General features: G+C 43.3%; 1 protein-coding gene and 1 long non-coding RNA gene across 2 annotated transcripts in view; both read right to left on the minus strand.

The window, feature by feature from the left end:
• LOC117964226 (uncharacterized) overlaps positions 1 to 23,500 on the minus strand; it is a 58,321-nt gene that overhangs the window by 4,949 nt on the left and 29,872 nt on the right. The window lies entirely within an intron of this gene.
• On the minus strand, positions 1,823 to 6,899 carry LOC131700613 (zinc finger and SCAN domain-containing protein 29-like). Its single transcript, XM_058999082.1, has 2 exons — positions 5,788 to 6,899; positions 1,823 to 2,009 (listed from the first exon to the last, which is right to left on the minus strand). Exons 1-2 carry the CDS (start codon positions 6,773 to 6,775, stop codon positions 1,999 to 2,001), a joined length of 999 nt encoding a protein of 332 aa, XP_058855065.1. The 5' UTR covers positions 6,776 to 6,899; the 3' UTR covers positions 1,823 to 1,998.

Here is a 23,500-nt window from a genome sequence, read left to right on the forward strand (position 1 = left end):
TAAATAATTGCACTGCTGGGTGTTAAATTGCCATGACCTCTGCTCCTTTATTAATTGTTAACAGCGGCAGTATTTTGATAGGCCACCATTGAAATCAATTGAATAGACTATGTTTTATTATGTGGACCTTGTACTGTCATCGCAGTGTATGCATGGCCTCAATTTACCTTACCTTTAAAACTTACATAAAAAGTGGTCAATTTCAAACCTGTAGGCCCATTTTACATTCAACACATTCCAATACTGAGCGTGTAAATGTGTTCTAATATACAGGATATACATGCAGTGGAACATCCAAAAAATAATTCTGAGAGGGAAAGAGAGGCAGAATGATCTTAGAAGTGTTAGCTTGAAATAACACAGAGCACAAGGCAGAACAGGGGAGTGCACTCGTATATATGGCAAGTCTGCAATAAAACAGAGTTTTCCATTAAGGCTAAATTGACACTACTGAGATGTGAAAGCTTTGCTGTCAAGTGCCTGTACGCACCGCAGCAGATAGCAGACGGCGTCTCTGGGTCCCTGAAATGAATCCTGTCAAAACGAATCTGTTGACATTGCTTTAATCCAAACAGATACTCGGGTGACCGGGGGCGGCTTTCCTAACAGACTTTCTGAAAATAAACATCTCTATCACCTCCCCTAGCCAAGCAGGGTTACAGGATAGCACTTAAACTGAGAGAGAGAGACGACGAGACAGGGGAAAAAAATCCTCTGTCTCTCTTTAGGAAGAGGTTGGCAGTAAACCATGGCAGCAGACAAGTAACATTTAAACTCTTAATGCACCTTTGATTATATTTATTGAAGGGTCGTCGTTTTATTGGGGTTTATCATGCATGGGTAAAGAGAGACACTTCAAAATAGAGGTACACGTATTGAATATGTTTAATTCACAATTAGGCACATACAAGAGTATTGGAAATACCAATCACATCTAAGGTGCTTGTTTTTATCCAGCAGATATAAAAAGAGTTACACCTCAGAACAGGGATATCACATGTCTACAAGCATTTACAGCAGCAGCCTCTGCTCCCGAAGCCTGAGAGTACTGAAGCAACCTAAGAGTGCACTTGTGTCCACTGTTATAAATCTCTTCTTTACTGCTGGGTGAGACGAGAGATAATTGGCTTGTCTAGGGTTTCATCTAGGCTTGTAACTGCTCAGGTTGAGAGATGGTGATATGCAGCCCAACACATGCCGCGGGGCAGCATTAGGAGAGAGACAGCCTCGGCAAATCACACAGGCACAGGTGGCTACGCGATCCTGGCGATGACAAGTGTCACTACCCTCCTCAGATCATCTCTGCACAGCTCGCTGGGTTTAGCTGTTGCTGTCATGTGGCCAGCTGGATGGAGGTGTAAACAGGCCCCCGCTGGGAGCTATGGCCGGCCTCCGAGTCTTAGGCTAGCAATGGCAGGTTTGTGTAATTCGAAAGACCAGGTTGCAGCAGAGCAGGATCTCCTCCTGGGATACAGGGTTCTGCTCAATTCAATTAGCCTGGGCTTCCTAAACTAAGCTTGCAGCAGCTCTCCTGTGAGCAGAGAAGTTTGCAACAACACACAGTAGACAATGTGCTTTTAATGTTGGAAGTGCATTAGGATTTGCAAAACGCAAAATTACGCAATCATTGGCTCTACATACTGTGCTTTATTAATTTTATAATGTGTGTGTGCCTGTGATCAGGTGCAGTGGTGCAGTAAATAAATCCAGTCCACACAATCCTTTTCTCCCAAAACAGTCTGTGGATTTTAATAATAATAAAAATAATAACAACAAACACAAAATAAGTCCACCCCTTTACCAGCGATGGTATCGGGGGGGGGGTACACGGCAGCTTTTCTAAAAATAAACAAAAACGGGACTTTGTCCGTCCCCGCGTTCTCTGTGCGCGCAGTGCTCTCGCTCCAGAGAAGCGTGGTGCCGTGAGTGGTGCTGTGCTGTGCTGTGCTGTGCTGTGCAGTGCAAGGACGTGCTCTTTATCAATCGCCGGTCCGCGGCTCACTCCTCCTCTGCAACACAAAACACACGTAATCCAAACTCATAAAAACAATACAGGCTCCGGCCGTTTGCATTTCATTCTCAGCGCAAGGGGAGGTTTTGACATAGCTGCTTCCCCTTTGTACCCAGCAAACTCCTCCCTGCAGCCAACGCGTCGCCATGAGTTCTCCAATAGAGGGCTGCCCCGCAGCTGACTGCAATGGAATCGTCCTGAGTACTTGCAGCTACGCGCCCCTCCTAATATGGTCACCTTCCGGTTTCCACCTACCACCGAGGTGGCAGATCTAGGCGGCAGCTTACCTTCCCCCTTACACAGCGCCCTTTCTAATCGGGAGGGAGATTTGCAGCATCGATCCTTTCTCTCTCTATCACATATCTCACCCCTCAGAGTGATGCCGAAGGAACACTCGGCCAACACTACATTCCCCAATGGTCCCCCCTCCCTTGAAAAAAAATCTGCATTTTGATGCTCCTTACCCGCACGATGTTTCACTGTATAGTGGAAGGGTTGCAGCGCCAGATACCACCGAGTTATCCGAGCGTTATTGTCCTTCATCGTGTGTAACCACCTTAAAGGAGCATGATCAGTGACAAGAGAGAAAGAACGCCCCAACAAGTAATAGCGAAGAGCATGAGTAGCCCATTTGATGGCTAAACACTCCTTCTCAATGACAGAGTAGTTAATTTCCCTAGGAGCCATTTTTTTGCTCAAATAAATGATAGGGTGTTCCACTCCGTCAACTTGTTGGGACAGGACCGCCCCCAGACCAATGTGGGAGGCATCAGTCTGAAGGATGAACTCTTTGCTGAAATCTGGTGAAATCAGAGCGGGAGCTTGACAGAGTCGCTTCTTAATCATATCAAATGCTTCCTGACACTGCCCTGTCCATTTAACTAATTTTGGAGCAGCCTTTCGGGTGAGATCGACCAGGGGGTTGACTATGGTGGCATACTCGGGGATAAAACGGCGATAATAGCCGGCTAACCCCAGTAGTGATCTCACCTGTGACTTGGTTCTCGGGATCGCCGTCTCCACCAGCGCCTGGACTTTGGAGGCGATAGGCTTTACCCGGCCATTACCCATAATATAGCCAAGATACTGGGTCTCCTGTTTGCCAAATGCACACTTGCCCAGCTTGGCTGTTAGCCCAGCCCCCCTTAGAGACTGTAGGACGGCTGAAAGCCTAATAATATGCTCCTTCCAGGTGGAGCTAAAAATCACTACATCATCGATGTATGCGGCTGCGTACTGATGATGAGGAGCCAAGACCTGGTCCATCAGTCTCTGAAAGGTGGCGGGAGCTCCATGCAACCCGAAGGGCATGGTCCGGAAATGGAACAAGCCATCTGGGGTAGAGAAAGCAGTTTTCTCTTTTGAGCTCTGAGTGAGTGGAATCTGCCAGTACCCCTTCGTCAGATCCAAAGTCGAAATTAACCGCGCCTTACCCAGTCGGTCGAGGAGCTCGTCCACTCGGGGCATTGGATACGCATCAAACTTAGAGATGGCATTGACCTTCCGGAAATCCACACAGAACCGAGTGGAGCCGTCCTTTTTGCCCACCATCACGATAGGACTGCACCACTCGCTCCGGGAAGGCTCAATGACTCCAAGCCTGAGCATATCCTCCACCTCCTCGTGAACGGGACCCCTGCGACTCTCCGGGATCCGGTACGGTCTCTCTCGGACCCTGACACCTGGCGGAGTAATAATAGCATGAGAAATAACATTAGTCCTGCCGGGCAAATCAGAAAAAACATCACTAAACCTTTCCACCAACTGGAAGAGCTCACGTTCCTGATCCGGAAGTAACTGTTCTCCCATCGGAATGTTAGTTGCAGCTAATGGATTGACAGTGGGACCAAAATCCTCTTCTAAACTGTCACCAGCTATAAACAGGGCCTCCCTTTCATTCCAGGGTTTTAGCAAGTTAATGTGATAAATTTCTGTCTTATTTCGGCGATTGGGTTGTCTAATTTCATAATTCACATTACCAATTCCCCGTATCACCTCATATGGCCCCTGCCATTTAGCATACAACTTAGACTCTGATGAAGGAAGTAGCAGCAGTACTTTATCACCTGGCCGAAAAGTCCGAATTCTTGCTTGTTTGTTGTACTGCTGCTCTTGGCGATGCTGAGCTAGTTTTAGGTTTTCTTGTGCCAAACGACCAACCAATTCCAGGCGGTCTCTTAACAGGATTACGTATTTGACTATGTTTTTGGAAGTTTTTGTTTGCTCCTCCCACCCTTCTTTCACAAGATCCAGAATGCCCCGTGGTTGCCTCCCATACAGCAGCTCAAAGGGAGAGAACCCAGTCGAGCTCTGAGGCACCTCTCTCACTGCAAACATCAGGTAGGGGAGGAGTTTAGCCCAATGTTTCTGCTCTTGGGTGACAAACCGCTTCAGCATCTGTTTTAAAGTCTGATTAAAACGTTCCACCAAACCGTCCGTCTGCGGGTGATAAACAGAGGTTCGAATGGACTTAATTTGCAACAATTTATACAATTCTTTCAAACACTGTGACATGAAGTTCGTTCCGTGATCAGTGAGGATTTCTTTTGGAATCCCTACTCTCGTTATAATCTGTACTAACTCTCGAGCAACTGCTGCGGCACTAGTAGATCTCAATGGTACTGCCTCTGGATATCTGGTCGCGTAGTCCACCACTACCAAAATATGCGTGTATCCAGAGTCAGACTGGCTCAAGGGACCCACTATGTCCATAGCAATGCGTTCAAAGGGAACTGAGATCAGGGGCAGTGGGACCAGCGGGGCCGGGCGAACCCGCCCCGGCGCTACTTGCTGGCATTCCGGACACCCCGCTACATATCGCGTCACCTCACTATAGACTCCCATCCAATAAAATCGAGCCAATATTCGTTCCCGAGTCTTATCGCTACCTAAATGGCCCGAACATGGGACATCGTGAGCCAACCGCATGATCTCACGTCGAAAAGACTGAGGAACGAGTAATTGTGTTACAATCTGGCTTGTGCTCGTGGCTTGGGATACCCTATACAGCAAATGCCCGACAATAATGTGGTGAGGATATGTAAGCGGCCGGTTATCCTCTACATCCTTCCCCTCGATAGACCGAACCTGCCCCCAGATGTGTGCCAGCGAAGGATCATTCTTTTGTTCCAACGCTAGGTCCACATCTCGGTCCCAGAACTTCGGGATATCGAGCGGAGCTACAGTAGCTTCAGCACTGGGGGCCCCAGTAACCTGCCCCCGCAGGTCACACTGAGTCCCAATCCCCTTTCCCTTACATTTAACAGACTCTGAAGTTTCCCCCACCAAACCCCAGCCTTGTCTTATTGACATTCCTTCCCATTTTTCGACCCTTCGCTCTTTTTTTGTTTTTTTCGGGCGAAATCGGGAATAGAACAAATCAGCTTGCAGCGGGAATATTTTCCCAATAGTTTCCCCCGCTGCTCCCATGGTCTTACCGGAGACTGGCGTTACCGTTTTATTAATCATTGTTTCAAAATATGGCCAGTCTCGACCTAAAATAACTGGATATGGCAACTTTGCAGCCACTGCCACGATTACGCGGCGGGAATGACATCCAATCGTCACATCTAATTTAGTGAGGGGGTAGTCCTTGTTATCCCCGTGAATACAGGAAATGACCACGACCCCGCGTGACCACCAAGGTACCCCCGCCAACAGAGCTTCTTCAATTAAAGTCTGCCCACATCCTGAGTCCACTAACGCGTGGGTACTCACATCACCAACCCGTACATCAACAATGCAAGGCCCCTCCCAATCATTACCCCTGGACTTACCTGGTGCTGTTGGTAGGTAATGGGAGGCCGCACCACATTCCATCGCCGCCGGACAATTCCGCGCAAGGTGGCCGACCTCATGGCACCGGTAACACGTGGGGTGAAAGGGCGCCCACGGAGCTTGCGTGTCCCGCTGCCGGTTCGGCAGTGGGGAGGGGTTCTCTGCTCTCACCCCGCTGGGGGTCGACCTCGCCCTCCATTGGGGTGGAGGAAGGCCACCCGTGGGGTGCCGATGAGAAGTAGCCCCGTGGGGGGAGGGGGTGAAGTGCTGTGGGGGTCCTGTCCTTGGAGTCGGTCCTGTCCGGGGTCGGTTGGAGGGAGGAGCGGGGGTAACGACCACAGGAGCTGATGCCAAGGCATCCTCATACCCCTCAGCCAATCGGACTGCTGCCTCTAGCGTGGTGGGTCGATGCCTGGTGACCCAGTTCTGGGTGTCCGGCCCCAGCACCTTCACGAACTGCTCTATGGCAATCAGCTCGGTGATTTTTTCTGCATCGTTGGTGCCGGGGCAGAGCCACCGGGTCACATGATCCACTAGTTGCTGGGCCACCACGCGGGGTCGCAGTCCTGGGGGGCGCTGGTACTCCCGGAACCGGCGGCGATGTGTCTCCTCTGTGATGTCCAGCCGCTGGAGAATGGCCTGCTTCACCTGGTCGTACACCAGGGCTTGCTCATGTGTCAAGGCTTGGTAGGCTGCCTGGGCCTCTCCGATCAAATTGGGGCCCAACTGGGTAGCCCACCACTCCCGAGGCCACTGAGCTGCTGTTGCCTGCCTTTCAAAGGCAACTAAGTAAGCCTCAGGGTCATCCTCCAGCGACATCTTCACTACCCTTACCCTTGGTAGGGGTACTGCTGGTTGAACCGCCGGTTCCCTCCCCCGATTGGCCTCCAGGAACAAGCCATGCATCCTTTCCATCATGGCCGTCAATGATTCCTGATGCCTCCGCTCCTGCGCCTCCAACAGCGCTGCCAATGCGGTTGGGTCCATTTATAATCCCACTTCTTGACACCAAGTGCGATCAGGTGCAGTGGTGCAGTAAATAAATCCAGTCCACACAATCCTTTTCTCCCAAAACAGTCTGTGGATTTTAATAATAATAAAAATAATAACAACAAACACAAAATAAGTCCACCCCTTTACCAGCGATGGTATCGGGGGGGGGTACACGGCAGCTTTTCTAAAAATAAACAAAAACGGGACTTTGTCCGTCCCCGCGTTCTCTGTGCGCGCAGTGCTCTCGCTCCAGAGAAGCGTGGTGCCGTGAGTGGTGCTGTGCTGTGCTGTGCTGTGCTGTGCAGTGCAAGGACGTGCTCTTTATCAATCGCCGGTCCGCGGCTCACTCCTCCTCTGCAACACAAAACACACGTAATCCAAACTCATAAAAACAATACAGGCTCCGGCCGTTTGCATTTCATTCTCAGCGCAAGGGGAGGTTTTGACATAGCTGCTTCCCCTTTGTACCCAGCAAACTCCTCCCTGCAGCCAACGCGTCGCCATGAGTTCTCCAATAGAGGGCTGCCCCGCAGCTGACTGCAATGGAATCGTCCTGAGTACTTGCAGCTACGCGCCCCTCCTAATATGGTCACCTTCCGGTTTCCACCTACCACCGAGGTGGCAGATCTAGGCGGCAGCTTACCTTCCCCCTTACACAGCGCCCTTTCTAATCGGGAGGGAGATTTGCAGCATCGATCCTTTCTCTCTCTATCACAGTGCCATAAAAGTAGAACACATTATAAATATAATAATGCTGCAGGACCACGTCTGACCTGAGGTGGTAGCCCCTCAATCTTGTTGCCCATCGCTGTACAGGTCAGCTCCTTGCATGACTGACTGACTGACAGGTCCTGGAGGGACCTTCCCAACCAGAACAGTGTTCAAATCTGTTGATACACAATACGGGGGCCCGGGTAGTATTTGTGCTCTGACATTTCCTCAGCGCGCGGTTATGTGAAGTATCAGCAGAGTGTGCATGCTGGATAATGTTCAGGATCGGTACTGTCCATTAATAACCTGATGCCGGTGTTGGGTTCAAATCAAGGATCTGGTTACACTGCTTGGAAGGAGCAGCATTTATTTGGAAAGAGCAGCACATTCATTAGCATGCCGTTAATTGTATCTCTGTATAAATAGCTTGTACTCCAATACCCCCCGGCGAGCCACATGCTGGATTATTTAGACGGTTATTATGGACGCAGTTAACGCTTGTCCAGTGTAAGCCTACTCCCTGGCTCAGCCTGTAACAGCGATGCCACTGTTAGAACAAATCATCCTCACGAAAGCCTTGAATACAACCTGCTGGTACTAGGCCAGTTGCTGCTTTGAGCCTCCGAGAAATGTGTCTGCATCTGTCAAAATTATAAGCAGCTGGCAGCGGGGGTCATGTTAGCCTCAAGTGTGAAAATGAGATCCCTGCTACAATAAATGTCATTTAACTGCATACTAGTTAGGAATTTCCAGTCATGTCTGACATGCTTTGGCTGTACTGGTCCATTAACAACAGGGGACCTAAATCTGTCTCACAAAGCAATTTAGATTAACATCTACTGTGATAAATGGATAAAAGAAAACAACATAGAAATCACACAGAAAGTATAGTTATATATCCATGAGGCCTAATATATGATTAATATATGGAGTTGGTTGCAAGTAAATAGTTTTTACTGGCTCCATAATAAAGTTATTACGGTCTTAAAATATTCAAAAAGTTTATAGACTTTATACTATTGCCTTTTATAGCTCCTTCTATGGTTGAGGAAAAGTATGCATATAAAAGCGTCACACCACTGACAACAGCCAAGTAGTTTTAGAGAGAGAGAGAGAGAGAGAGAGAGAGAGAGAGAGAGAGAGAGAGAGAGAGAGAGAGAGAGAGAGAAGAAAAGAAGCCCAGATAAGAAAAATGATATACATTAGGGAATTTTTCATTTCAGCGAAGGTTAAATGAACTAAGTAATGATTCTAATATTTCACTCTGGAGGGAGGAAACCCTGAAACCTCAGAGTGTGGAAACAGTCTACGGCAGTCCAGGCTTTGATGGCGAGCGCTAGGCCTTAGCCCAACCTCCCAACCTCCTTCCTCTGGGAGCCTCGCCGAGGGGGTATCGCAACACAAGAGGGATTGTATGGCCCGTAACTCGACTCTGTCTAACCCTGTTCAGAACAGTTCAAGAGATTTGCTGTGTATTTAGCTGGGAAAGCCTGATGGTATCCATTGACAGAAACATTTCAGACAGCAGTGCTAGCTCAGGCAAGGGAGTGTACAAAAATATATACATATACAGTATATATGTAAGAATTTAAGCAAAATATAATGTGAGGCACCCACAGGGTGTGTGCATGTGTGCATCTGTACGTGCGTGCATGCGTGTGTATACGTATGTACTGTATGTGTGGTGTCTCAGACACCAACAAGTCAAAACTCAGAGCTGCCAAAGAGAATTCAAGAAGGAGAGATTGAGATTGAGAGGATAGCTCTTGTTTTCCATCTAAATGCACACAGTCGAGTCTGACCTTTGCAAGAGTGAAAAGGAAGAGAGTCACATACTGGCATTTGAGTCAAACCCTAGCCCCCAGCCTCCAGCCCCTCTCAAAGAATATACACTATGGATTCATTCTGAGTCCATTTGTTCATGTAATCTAGTAAAGACAGCTCTGTTTTTATTATTTGTTCTCTTAAGTTGTTTTATAACAGTTAAATTACACTATAAATATTAGTTGTGTAGTTATAGTTTAGTTATTATTTAACTTCATGTGTAACAACAGAATGAGAGTAGTTATGATATCACTGTTCACTAATATTTACATATAATACTGGAGACACTGCGAATTTATATGACAATGTTTGCACGATTAAATAGTTTGCAAAGACTTTCCCTGTATATACCATTCAGACTTTCCCTGTATATACCATTCAGACTTTCCCTGTATATACCATTCAGACTTTCCCTGTATATACCATTCAGACTTTCTCTGTATATACCATTCAGACTTTCCCTGTATATACCATTCAGACTTTCCCTGTATATACCATTCAGACTTTCCCTGTATATACCATTCAGACTTTCCCTGTATATACCATTCAGACTTTCCCTGTATATACCATTCAGTATTAATGCTAGACACTAGTAGTGATCACAGGCATAATCAAATTAACATCTGAATTTTTTTTATTATCAGAAATATGAAAATAAAAGAATTAACGCTCAAACAGATTGCAAACAGCAGAGTGAATGTCGTTTCAGTTTTGTAAAGCGCACCTGTTTAATTAATATTACTCGATAAAGCAGAAACAGATTTCACAAAGACGATTTAAATTTACAGCACCGTTAGGCTCTGTCACCACGTTTGTTGCGTTTTACTTTTGATGTTTATTTATTTTATTTATTTATTCATTTTTTGGGGGAGTTTTCGGTCTCGCCTGGTGGTTGCTTTCACGGTGATCAGAAAGCACACAAAAGTATTCCTTTTCATCAGGGAGCTGTTAAGTGCAATTTTGCATAAGTGGCAGGAAGCTGTCTCTGTCTGGCAGGAGGGATACAAACGTGTCTTAAATATCTTCATTAGCGCGACTTTGTCGAGGGGCTGCAGGACACGCTGAAGTGCTTTGAAATGTTCTCTTGTTATGAGGCTTCCTATCACCTCAAAAGAAAGTGATTGAAACTCCATCCACCTCAATGATATATTGAATTAAAATACACACAATTGAAATCTGATTAAAACGCCTCTCCTGAAATGGTGTGCAATATTTTCTTCTAATGAGCCACTCTTCTTTTCTCTCTTTCCCTCCTGTTTTCAATGTTTAATGGCGTACTCTCTGAGAAGAGCGGTGATGATGAGTTGTGCTGCTCTCTCTAATAGAGCTCAAAGAAGGTGTTCTCACGCACATGATGTTAATGTCTCTCAAGAACATCTGACAGTATCCCAGCGGTAAGCAATCAGGAAGCATATTTATTCCTGTTACGTTCAAGGGATAAACATGTTGTAAAACTGTTCAGGATCTTTAACCTTTTACTAAAGTGGGTAACACTTTACAATAAGTGTCTCTTATTACATAGTAAATACATGTGCACTTGCACATAATTACAATGTGATTATGAATAGTTACAATGTACTTATGTGTGAATCTTATATCAGTAAAAGGTTAGGGTTCGGGTTCGGGTTATAGCATGCAAAAAGATTTACACATTAACTACATTGTAACTATGCGTAATAACACTGTAATGATGTGTAAGTACATATGTATATACTAAGTAACTACTATGTAAATACACAGTAATTAGAGACACAGGGGTAGATGTAAGGGACCGCTCTCCCTCTACATGTGAAAGTGATGTGTTCTCTGCAATACTTAGCCTCTGGTTCCTTTCAGACCACAGTTGGAATGTCTGGAGGGATAGCCCAATCCACCTTTTCCAGAGTGCTAGGCAAATTTCTGGATGTCATGCTGAAAAGGGCAGGCCAATACATATCATTTCCTAAGGATACTACATAACTGATGTTGGCTGAGGCTTTTCCAAACAACTCTGTTTCATGCTGAGTGACCTCAGCCATAAGGACTCTCAGCTCCTCCTTAGAAAACTTTTCTTTTCTTTTCTGCAGCCAAGAGGACATATTTTCTTTTTGGTTTGTATTTTCGTGCTCCACAAATGTCATACAGCACCTACTGCTCTCTGTGCTCCTAACTCTGTCACCTCTGGGCTACACGTGTGGCTGCTAAATAGACTGATGCACTCATTGAGACCCTCATTATCATAATTGCAGATCATTATGTGTGTGTTGAGTAATTTGCATTGCTCTTAAGCTTACATAGGGCACAGTGCAAAATAATTGCCCGGCCGCAAATCCAAAAAGAACATTAGCATTTTTTAATTTTTTTTAACAAGACACCTTTTTATTTAAACATAAATAGCTTCCTGAATTGTGCATCTGCAATTATTTGCACTGCACCTATACTTACCCCTTAATGTAAAGCGTTACCTAAAACAGCATTAAATTATAAACAAACAGCATGACAATGACATGTTTAAAATGGTTACACCTCCTCCATGATATTTCTGCACAATGACAGCAGCCCTGCCTCCCCTTTCATTTGCATGTTAAAAAAAATAAACACAAAATTCGGTAAAAGAATAAATGGGCAAATGCACCCCTTTTTGTTTCCTATCAATTGCAGCGAATGCATTTCAGGCTTAATAAACAAAACAAGAGTCGACTCACAATAAAAAGAAACATATGCAGTTAAAGCCATTAAAAACCAACCCAAACAGAAATAATGAGTGCACCGGCTATGTGTAACTGATCCTATTATTAGGAGGATTAAATGATGACTGTTAGTCACAGCTGCTTTTTGGGTAGCTCTTTGGATCACTCGCTCTCTCTCAAGCATATAGCTTCAAAGCTGGTCATTTTCATCCAAACTGATGGCTTTAATTCACAGGGTCTGGCTCAGCACCCAATTAGAGCTTGGAGTCAATTAGCAATATGAAGTGTGTCTCCTTTGGAGGGGAGCAGCAGTCCCAGTGTTTACTCTGCTTGCTTCAGTCTGTTTGCTCGAGGTTCATTACTGTCCTGCTGAAATCTGGTCTCCTTCATAGTTTCTTAGTTAAATTCCCTTTAGTTAAGATTACTTTTGAGGATGTGGATCAATGTTTTCAAACACTGGCCCAACAAGGGGTGCACTATCCCTGTCTTGGAATTGAATATACAGTAAAGGGTAACACTTTACATGGTGTCTCTAATTACTATGTATTTACATAGTAGTTACTTAGAAAATGCATGTGCACTAACACATAATTACACTGTTATTATGCATATTTACAGTGCACTTAATTTGTACATCTTTTTGGACAATATAACCCAAACCCTAACCCTAACAATTTTCTGATACAATTGTGTAGTTACATATATAGTGCAAAAAGATGTACATTGTAGCTATGCATAGTAACAGTGTAATGTGTAAGTACATGTGCATTTACCAAGTAACTAAAATATTCTTTTTAAACAGACAAAAAACCGCATACTGAATGAATATATACTGTGTGTGTGTATATATATATATATATATATATATATATATATATACAGTGCCTTGCGAAAGTATTCGGCCCCCTTGAACTTTGCGACCTTTTGCCACATTTCAGGCTTCAAACATAAAGATATGAAACTGTAATTTTTTGTGAAGAATCAACAACAAGTGGGACACAATCATGAAGTGGAACGAAATTTATTGGATATTTCAAACTTTTTTAACAAATAAAAAACTGAAAAATTGGGCGTGCAAAATTATTCAGCCCCTTTACTTTCAGTGCAGCAAACTCTCTCCAGAAGTTCAGTGAGGATCTCTGAATGATCCAATGTTGACCTAAATGACTAATGATGATAAATAGAATCCACCTGTGTGTAATCAAGTCTCCGTATAAATGCACCTGCACTGTGATAGTCTCAGAGGTCCGTTTAAAGCGCAGAGAGCATCATGAAGAACAAGGAACACACCAGGCAGGTCCGAGATACTGTTGTGGAGAAGTTTAAAGCCGGATTTGGATACAAAAAGATTTCCCAAGCTTTAAACATCCCAAGGAGCACTGTGCAAGCGATAATATTGAAATGGAAGGAGTATCAGACCACTGCAAATCTACCAAGACCTGGCCGTCCCTCTAAACTTTCAGCTCATACAAGGAGAAGACTGATCAGAGATGCAGCCAAGAGGCCCATGATCACTCTGGATGAACTGCAGAGATCTACAGCTGAGGTGGGAGACTCTGTCCATAGGACAACAATCAGTCGTATACTGCACAAATCTGGCCTTTATGGAAGAGTGGCAAGAAGAAAGCCATTTCTTAAAGATATCCATAAAAAGTGTCGTTTACAGTTTGCCACAAGCCACCTGGGAGACACACCAAACATGTGGAAGAAGGTGCTCTGGTCAGATGAAACCAAAATCGAACTTTTTGGCAACAATGCAAAACGTTATGTTTGGCGTAAAAGCAACACAGCTCATCACCCTGAACACACCATCCCCACTGTCAAACATGGTGGTGGCAGCATCATGGTTTGGGCCTGCTTTTCTTCAGCAGGGACAGGGAAGATGGTTAAAATTGATGGGAAGATGGATGGAGCCAAATACAGGACCATTCTGGAAGAAAACCTGATGGAGTCTGCAAAAGACCTGAGACTGGGACGGAGATTTGTCTTCCAACAAGACAATGATCCAAAACATAAAGCAAAATCTACAATGGAATGGTTCACAAATAAACATATCCAGGTGTTAGAATGGCCAAGTCAAAGTCCAGACCTGAATCCAATCGAGAATCTGTGGAAAGAACTGAAAACTGCTGTTCACAAATGCTCTCCATCCAACCTCACTGAGCTCGAGCTGTTTTGCAAGGAGGAATGGGCAAAAATTTCAGTCTCTCGATGTGCAAAACTGATAGAGACATACCCCAAGTGACTTACAGCTGTAATCGCAGCAAAAGGTGGCGCTACAAAGTATTAACTTAAGGGGGCTGAATAATTTTGCACGCCCAATTTTTCAGTTTTTTATTTGTTAAAAAAGTTTGAAATATCCAATAAATTTCGTTCCACTTCATGATTGTGTCCCACTTGTTGTTGATTCTTCACAAAAAATTACAGTTTCATATCTTTATGTTTGAAGCCTGAAATGTGGCAAAAGGTCGCAAAGTTCAAGGGGGCCGAATACTTTCGCAAGGCACTGTATATATATATATATATATATATATATATAACCAACAGAAAACCATGTAACCCGCGTTATAAATAAAATATGCACGTGTGATTCATTTGTTTTCCGTGTTGTAAATGAATTATGCTGCAGTTTCATTTGTCCTTGTTGTATTACAGGCCCCTAAGCAACACTAGCAAATGAAGGTGGAGAGATACCATGGACAGCACCCATTTGTTTCTGTTGCTCACAGTACTGTACTGACCTTTAGAAACACACTGTAGCAAGCAATCTGTTTCTCAATGCAAATCCCAATTTACAAGGGCACTGTTTTTCAAATACCACATTAGAATATGTTTCTTCCAGCACTAGAGCCGTTTTTTTGTTTGTTTTTTTTTTACACCTCATTCTGCCCTTGTTGATTTAACATGTTATTAAATGATTACCCTAAAATGCACTCTATCTGTAAATAAAGCACTAAATAAAATGGAGAATGTTACTAAGGAATGTTAACTCCAGCACTGTTTTATGAGGCCACAAATTCAATCTATGAAGAATATATATTTTTTGAATGCTTCCTTTAATTGAAGTCTGAATTCCTATTGAAGCTTTTCTGGGTGTTCCGCAGGTAGAAAATTAACTGAATAGTTTCTCTTACAGAGACACAGCTGAAATTAGATTTCCAATTTCTCAGTCCTTTAAATTGAATCTCACCTTTAATCACTGGTCAATTTCAGTGGTGGCGTCGCTAGTATCTCTGTACAGGGAGCCACAACGCACCCTTGCCTCAAAGCGGTGTAATCCACAAAACATTTCCTTTGTGTACTGAGGAATCAGCCCTCTCCCAACAGAAACACGAGCCACACTTTGTGCGGAAGCACGGCAGTCCCTAGTTACTGTAATTGTGGGGAGAGAACATCATTAACGACCCACACATGGCCTTGCAGTGCCAGTATCCTGGATTCGGTGCAACAACATCTAATTAGTACACAGTGATGGAGTGCTCAAACACATTTGCATGCAGAATTTGCCCCTACAAGGCAAGGAAGTCATTTGTTATTTGCATGATTTGAAACAGCGCAAGAGCATTTTGTAGGAGAAATATAATTCTCAGACAATTAAAAAAAAACTCTTTCGGTTTTATCCCTATCCCAAGGCCAAGAAAAAAACACAAGCTCGTAAGCTGTAGACAGAAGCATTGTAGATTGCGAGTCATTTTCTACAGGCCTTCACTACCAGCAGGAAGCAGCTTCTTCAGTTTCCTGCCTGAAGCAATGCTTTTATTCGCATTCTTGCCAATTGTCTCACTCCGGTCTCATTGTGGGGATTGGGGGGCTCCACTTCTCCATCCCTCCATCCCCTAATGCTAGTACAGCACAGGATGTCCCTTTGGGATTGCTGGATAAATTAGATTTAACTGCAGAACCAGCTCTGCTGTCAGCCCCAGTGGACATGTTTTAGCATGTTCTTTCTAAACACATTCTACTCCTGTGAGAAATTCCTGTAACCCTTCCACAGAGGTGTTAACTAGCACTTTGAAATCTATTGTCTTACCTCTTGTTATTAATATCAGCGTTACCACTGGTCCACTTTGGGCAGAAGATATTTCTGCTTGCTTTTTAAATTTAACTAGGCAGATTTTACAAGCGCCACACTGCACTAAAACCACAGAGTGGTTGTCGAAATAAAAATCTGCATTATCCCCAAACAAAGTAAAAGACAAGCAAAGAACAAGATGATATGTATTAAGTGGACTTCAGTAGCTGGGTAATTGCATATCATTGAAATACTGCACTGAGACCCTGGTGGACCTGATCAGATCCCTGAAGAGTCTATAGACTCTGCTTGTAAAGTAGGAATGTGCTGAAAAAGTAGCTTTAGCCCCTTCGGTCACACAGCATACAAGAAAGTCTCTTGTTGAATTGCACATGCAGTGACCAAAGAGAAAGTAATATCAATATTTACCAAGTCTTGTGATGGCTGTGTGATTAGCACTATACCTGACAGCTCAGATGACTGGAGACTGGTATTTCCAGACTACAGCTTCTCATTCAAAGGTAACAGCAGCACTCTTTTGATAATCTTCAAACAGAGTAAGAACATAGCTGTGCACTGTGACCTCCTGTTAAGACTTTAAAGTTAGGGTACCAATGACAACATTGTGAATTCTAATACAGGGTAATATTTGATATCCTTGCTTAGCACTCCTTTTAACACTGACAGTGAAATCCCTGTCGATACTGAAGTTCTATACCCACAGTACAGCCGTTGCTAAATGCATGCAGATTTCTTTTTTATACCTCATGTTGTCGTTGAGGGTTCTGTGAGCCTGACACTCAGTTCTAACTGCCTGATTAACACATTTATCAGTGCAGCAGCAGGCGACTCTGATTGAGACTGGGGGAAATAAAAGTCTTACTGAAAGCAGCCTCCTCCATTCTCACACTGAGTGGGAAGTGAATATTCAGGGAATCACTAAAGGATTACCAAGCTTGTGCCTCTTTTCCACTGGCACGTCCAAGCCGTGTTTCATTTGAATATAATGCTGAATTCATATATTAATGATTTGTATCAATGCTATCAAAAGCTCTGCATCCTTCCATCTCCACTCACCCTGAGAGATACTTGGATGTTCCCCAGAAAAATAATGGCTGCACGTAAGGTACAGGATCGAGTGAGACTTGTTGTCTGCCTGTCTTCTGTATGTGTCCTCTGTGCGTTACCATCATTGGTAGCGTCACATGACCCGTTTGTTTACTTTTTGTTTTGTGTTGTGTAATAAATCCTGCGCGTCTGTGCCGACGTTTCAACTCCAAGTCCCATGTCTCTCTGTCTTGCAATGCGGTTACCCACACATGTGACATGAGTACCTTGTCACAATATCGTTTAAATGTCAAGGAATCTTCATTAAACTACTATATATTGATGTTCAATTCAAATTTGCCGTTTTGTCATTATTCTGATACAGAAAAATGCCAAACCCTATTATAGTGAACACCCTGATATAACGAACATTTCTCCAGGTCCCAGGAGGGTTCGTTATAGTGAAGTTAGCCTGTGTGTGTGTATATATATATATATATATATATATATATATATATATATACTGACAGGGTATTCTCTGGGATACCCTAGTTTCATCAAAAAATACAAAGTTCTGTAATGCGTACATCTTCTGCACAAAGAGCAGCTAAGCTCTCGATTTTACAAGGAAGCATGTTGTTGCGACATCCCGCCCCCATGCTCTGTCTTGCTGTCAGTATTAATGAACTAAAGGTGATTAAATCTCCTCGCTGATTCACACATTGTTAATGCTGTCGGTCACAGCAGATTATCAGTCTTGAATAAAAGGCAGGCGTTGCTTGTCTGAGCTAAAACCCAATAGATTCTGAATGATAAATTGGGGCATGTGGTTAATTAGGCCCTCCCTCTGGCGAGAGGCAGATGGCAGGTAAACAACAGCTGTGACAACACGAAGCACAGAAACGTACCTTGGAGAAGTCAAATGATCATTCTCCTCGGATTCAGCAGACAACTTTCACGGCTTTCTTTAGTGCTTTCCCTCCTAAGGCTGACACAGAAATATTAGTGGCTGTGCAATGCTGAATTCCTGCTTTGTGAGTTCCAAATGACTGGAAACACACTATGCCCGACACAATGCAGCTTCCAGCTAGGTTGAAATAATTTAAAACACTGATATTGTAACATGCCAGCAGAGGTGAGTAACGTAGGTGTTATTAGACGTAGTGTAATTAGTTCAGCAATCAGGTCTGGAATACGAGAATGTGTTTTTATTTTTCTTTGAAGATGTGAACAGTCAGTAGGTGGTGCTAATAGCTTAGCAGCCTGCAGCTGAAATGGTTACCCCACATCTCTACAGAGTCTCTCTCCACCTCTCTCTCTCTCTCTCGCTCTCTCTCTCTCCATCTCTCCCTCTCCCTCTCTCTTTCTCTCTCTCTCTCCATCTCTCCCTCTCTTTCTCTCTCTCTCTATCTCTCTCCCTCTCTCCCACTCTCTCTATCTCTCTCTCTCCCTCTCTCTCTCTCTCTCTCTCTTGCTCTCTCTCTTTTGAAAGACTTCTTGACAGACAAGCTGTCATATGTCAGTGTTTGTTTTTCTTTGCTCTCTGTTGTGTAAGGCTGATGTTTTCACTGGGTGTCAGAGCCAGGCCATGGCTTTCCATTCCAAATAAACACAACCTCTGGTGTAAGTTCTGAAATAAGCACCTTAACATGCTACACATGTTACCACAAACCACTCTTTTTTTCTTTATTTAGTTTTTTGCCTGTAGTGTTTGTAAGATTATATGGAAAGTGGAATGTGGGAAACGATATTCACTATCACGGTTCAAATCTGCTGTGAGGTTTATACTATAAATGTGTTTTCTTGTCCTCCAAAATAAAAGTGGATCTCTAAAGCCCTCACTCGGTACCTTCGTGTTGGATTGGAGGTTCGTAATTGCCAGGGTTACCCAGTGTGAAACTATCTCTGGACTGAAAGCAGGATCCAGCTTTCTATCCAGCTCCACCCTGAGCAGCAGACCACCGGCATCTAAATGGAATTTTTTATTTTGGGTTTAAATCACTCCAAGGATGCCTGGTTTGTCATGGCAGAGAGATATTGAGTTATGACAGGCTTGCCAGCAACCCTGCCTGTGTGAGAAATCATCCATGCCAAATGAAACCTTCAACAGTGCTGCGGGGCTTCATGTGTTTAATGACCATAGCAGCCCCAGCCTGTAACGTGAGGCATTCATGTAAAACAGAAATGAGGCTCCTTGCAACACTTCAGAGCACAAACCATCTGGTCGACCATGATGTGCTAACAGCCCTGTCTAATTTTTAATGTGCTTCTTTGTGACGGATGTGACGCATTGCGCTGGCCATGCATAAAGAGATGGAGGCAATCTGCAGCTCAAATTAAACAGATTGATGTCCATCGGGACCCTTTCTCTCTCTTTCTCTCTCTCTCCATCTCTCCTTCTCAGATTACTTTTCTCGACTCCCTGAATCTTACAGTCACTCTTTAGTCATGAAGGGCCTGTTTGGTTTAGCCTTGGACTCTGCTCCTCTGATTCACAGCTCATACAATATGTGTCCAGGTCACTGATTCTTGGTTACAGTGCCAACCTTGGAGTGGTGGTGTCCAAGGATGGACAGAGCCAACACGAGCAGAGGAACACAAGCTCTCCCATGGCTCCTCCTTTACTGTGCTGAAGCTGGCTGTTAGGACCCTCCAAGCAGTACTTCATTCTAAAGATGATTAAATAGCTGGCAGATTGAAACTTGCCCGTACCACCCAGGTGTTGTATTTTAGCTTTTACTGCCCACTGAGCAGTGAATTAATACTTTGCAGGGTCATGCTCTTGACCATTGAAGTTCTGCTCTGGTCTGTGGCCATTGTACTGTACCTATACCAGTCAAACTTGCCTATATTGCGCTCTCAATAGACCTACACACATGTGTCTATATGCACAGGTGATTTAACATGGGGGGATTCAGCAGAGCAGTCACTAAAACATGTATTCCTTCTATAAAGTTATTGAGATCATGTATAATGGTCAGTGGCTCAACCTTTTCTTAACTATCCCAGAAGCAGTCAAATTGATTGTGGAATGAGCCAGGCACGATGTGTGCTTTAGAAAACAACATATGGCCATCATTGATCCTCAGTTTTGTATTTAAGGACCTTAGAGACTTATTGATCCTTTTTTCTTTTTTAAAGTCAATTGATTATTGTGGCAAGAGTGGCAGTCTTCTGCCCTCTCCCATACACACTGTGAAAATCTCTGGGGACATACAAACATATTTTTTATATTTGATCAATAGAAAAATAGATTAATCTGCAGTTTATCATGCTTTATTGTGCCAATGCAATATAATCAAATTGATAGGAACCAGGCAATAAACATTTGTTTTAAACAAGAGTTTAAACTCACAGTAACCTCACAGATTAGTGGGGGGGAGTCACACATTTTTTGTCTAGCATTGAGAGGTATTTTAACCTCTGTACCCCACCTGCAGGGTAGCACATAACAATACAGAACCAAAGTGACCTGCACAGGACATTCTCTCGATAAACCACTCCGATGTAAGATTCTTCATTGCGGATGTGTTTGTGCAGCTAGTTTCTTATAGTTTTATCATAATCGTTTGAAGAACCCCTTGCAGATCTGTTTTTATACATGCCTTACTCAACATGAGGGAGATCTGAGTGACAACAACCTCTTGCATAGTATATAGTATTTATTTTGTAGCAGATTTATAGACAAATGTAATTCACCCCTCGTACAGAAAGCCAAGACCTATATAATTACAGATTGCTGTTACAGATTGCATATAAATAAAGCTCTGTTTCAAGCCTGTCTCAGGCCTCATATCTGATGGGACTGGGTTTGTTTTTCACAGCTGAGTAGGTGTGCAGTAGGACAGGACCCTCGTTTGCAGTTGGTGCGTGCAGTTTCAGTGCTATTCTAGGTCTGTTAACGGACCACACCAGGTGTTTGTGGTACACTCTGCTAATTTGCCTGCACATCCCTCGAGAGACTGCTAAAGGGAGTTGTGTGTAACAGTAACTAGGCTTGTGCAGGTTCATCATGTTATATCGGTTCACCCATGCAGCAGCTTTAAGAGACTCTTTCTTTTTCAAGGGCACTAAGTGTTTTTAATGTTTTCTAGCAGCACCAATAGGCAGCTGACACCAGAGTTAATGCAAATAATGGAAACTTTGCAGGTTGCCAGTTTGCTCTGACTCTGTTTTGATGGGTCTGACCTGGAAAAAGAGGAGCAAGCTTTCTTTATTGACTGCGGGATGTGGATACACTTTAAAAAAACAACATTAATGAACTACATGTCGTTAAACTGTGGTTGCCCTTTGCTAATATTTACTACATGAACTTAGCAGAGAATTGTGAGGATGGTACTCCCTACATAGACAACATCTATTCAAGTTCTATTCCTTATCATATTAATGTGTTTTAAATACATGCATTACATCATTTAACAAAAGTACCACAGAGTGCTTAACGCATACTGGGAACATACATAAAGCATAGGCAAGCAAGGAGAAACACAACTAAGAAAACACAGCTCATAATCTATCAAATCTGGGAAGAGAATAAACATGAAAAGTACAAACATGGGCAAAGCAATTACAAAATGACTGTGCACAATTGCAATGTTTATGTAAGGGTAGATCCAGTTACTGAACTACAGAACAACAGCACCTTATTTTTTTTTTTAATTCTCGAGCACATTAAATAACCAAAACTTTCACACAGTTGGCCTGTGTCATTGGGGATTGATTCTATATGAACCATGACAGTGGAACTAAAACTATTCACACCAAAGTATTGCCTTTACGATATTTCATATCATACATAAAAAATATTCCACATGTTGGTGCTGGCATGTGAACGGTTTTCTGATAAAGTTAAAGCCATGTGTCTTATTGATGACTTCCATGTGAAATGTTGTGTTTTGAGAACCGTATCCCATGATCCCTTGGGGTTTTAAGTTTTTATAATTGTAAGCAGCAACCCAGTTACTAACTACAGCGGCATTCGCTTCACATTAATTGTGCTTTGCTTTCCCAATTCATCTTTATAAAAATAGCAGTGATTGCCCAGAACACATTCAATAACGTATTATACAGATAAATCGAGCAAATACAATAAATCATTGTAATCATTGACAAGCATTAAGAAGTGTCATTCAATCTCAGTTCTGTTGTATTCTATTAGCAGCGCTGCTGCTGCTTGCTTTCATTCTTAATGCTTGAATGGCCAAGCCAAAAAGCATGCAACTATCACACTGATAGCTGCCTCAATACAGACACCAGGCAAACAACGCTTATTACCACCTGACTTCATATCTGTGCTGGCTCTGTCCTCTGAGCATTGCACAAACAGCACAAACATACTGTAGACTTTCAGGGTTTTTTTTCTTTTTTTTTACAGCCCATTTTGATTAAATTGTGAGGTTCACAAAAGCTATTCAACTGTTAGGTTTGTTACATCAGGCAGAAACAAATTATTTTGTAGCACGTCGTCTGTGATAATTCTTCTTGTTTGCAAGAACCCTTAACCCTCAATATACAGTCAGTGAGCACATTAATAGTCCACAGCAATTCACTTGATTTCCAGTCAGTAATACGGTGTTACCAAGCAATGTCATGATACTGTATTTTATAACTCTAACTGTAATATCAAGCCTGCATAAAAGGTATTAGCAAGACACAGAGAAAATAAGCAACCACATTGTTTCCAGGATAGTAACTCTATACCCCAGGTTAGTTCATGCTGTTGCATGTGTCTTCTGACACCCCCTGAACTCTATTGATCAATACATTGTGGTAACAGACACCCAAGCAAAGCATTAAACAGCCCTCGCTGCTCAATCATCCTCCCCTCATCTGAAAGGTAAACACTGTTTCTGAAGGGAAACACAATTTGCTGTGTGTTGCTGGGTGGGCTGGGGCAGGCCAGGCATGGGTTCCTGGGATTCAGAAGGGATTAGGACAAGAGGCTGGTGTAGTTTTCCTCTTTGGAAGTGATCATGAGCGCTGAACAAACGAGAGTGAAGAGTGTCTGTCAGAGCCGGCTCAGGGAATGAGCTCTCTCTTTGTTTGCTCTCTGTTTGTTAAGCTACGTGCTAGTTATGATGAGTACACTCGTTATATTGTTCCTTCTAAACCCATTCATTAAGGACTTAAGGCCGGTGAAATATTTCTATCAATCACCCACAATTTAATGTATTGGTTGAAAAATGTCAACACTAATGTATAAAGCAGTTTGATTTTAATATTTATTATCAACACTCTGGGACTCTTGTCCCTAACCTATAGCTCTGTGTTTCCTAGGACCAACTGCATCATCAATACAGGTGAACTAGTTATGCCAATCGTCACCTGACATCCCATTTGCTTGATCCCTTATTGATTGACACGATTAGAAGCCAAGCTGTGAAAATGACTGCTTTTCCAGGCTCACTTCTAATGCATTGATGAGTTAGGGTTATATTGTGCAAAAAGAGGAACGTT

The sequence above is a fragment of the Acipenser ruthenus genome, chromosome 24, assembly GCF_902713425.1.
Source record: "Acipenser ruthenus chromosome 24, fAciRut3.2 maternal haplotype, whole genome shotgun sequence".
NCBI classification, from domain to species: domain Eukaryota; kingdom Metazoa; phylum Chordata; class Actinopteri; order Acipenseriformes; family Acipenseridae; genus Acipenser; species Acipenser ruthenus.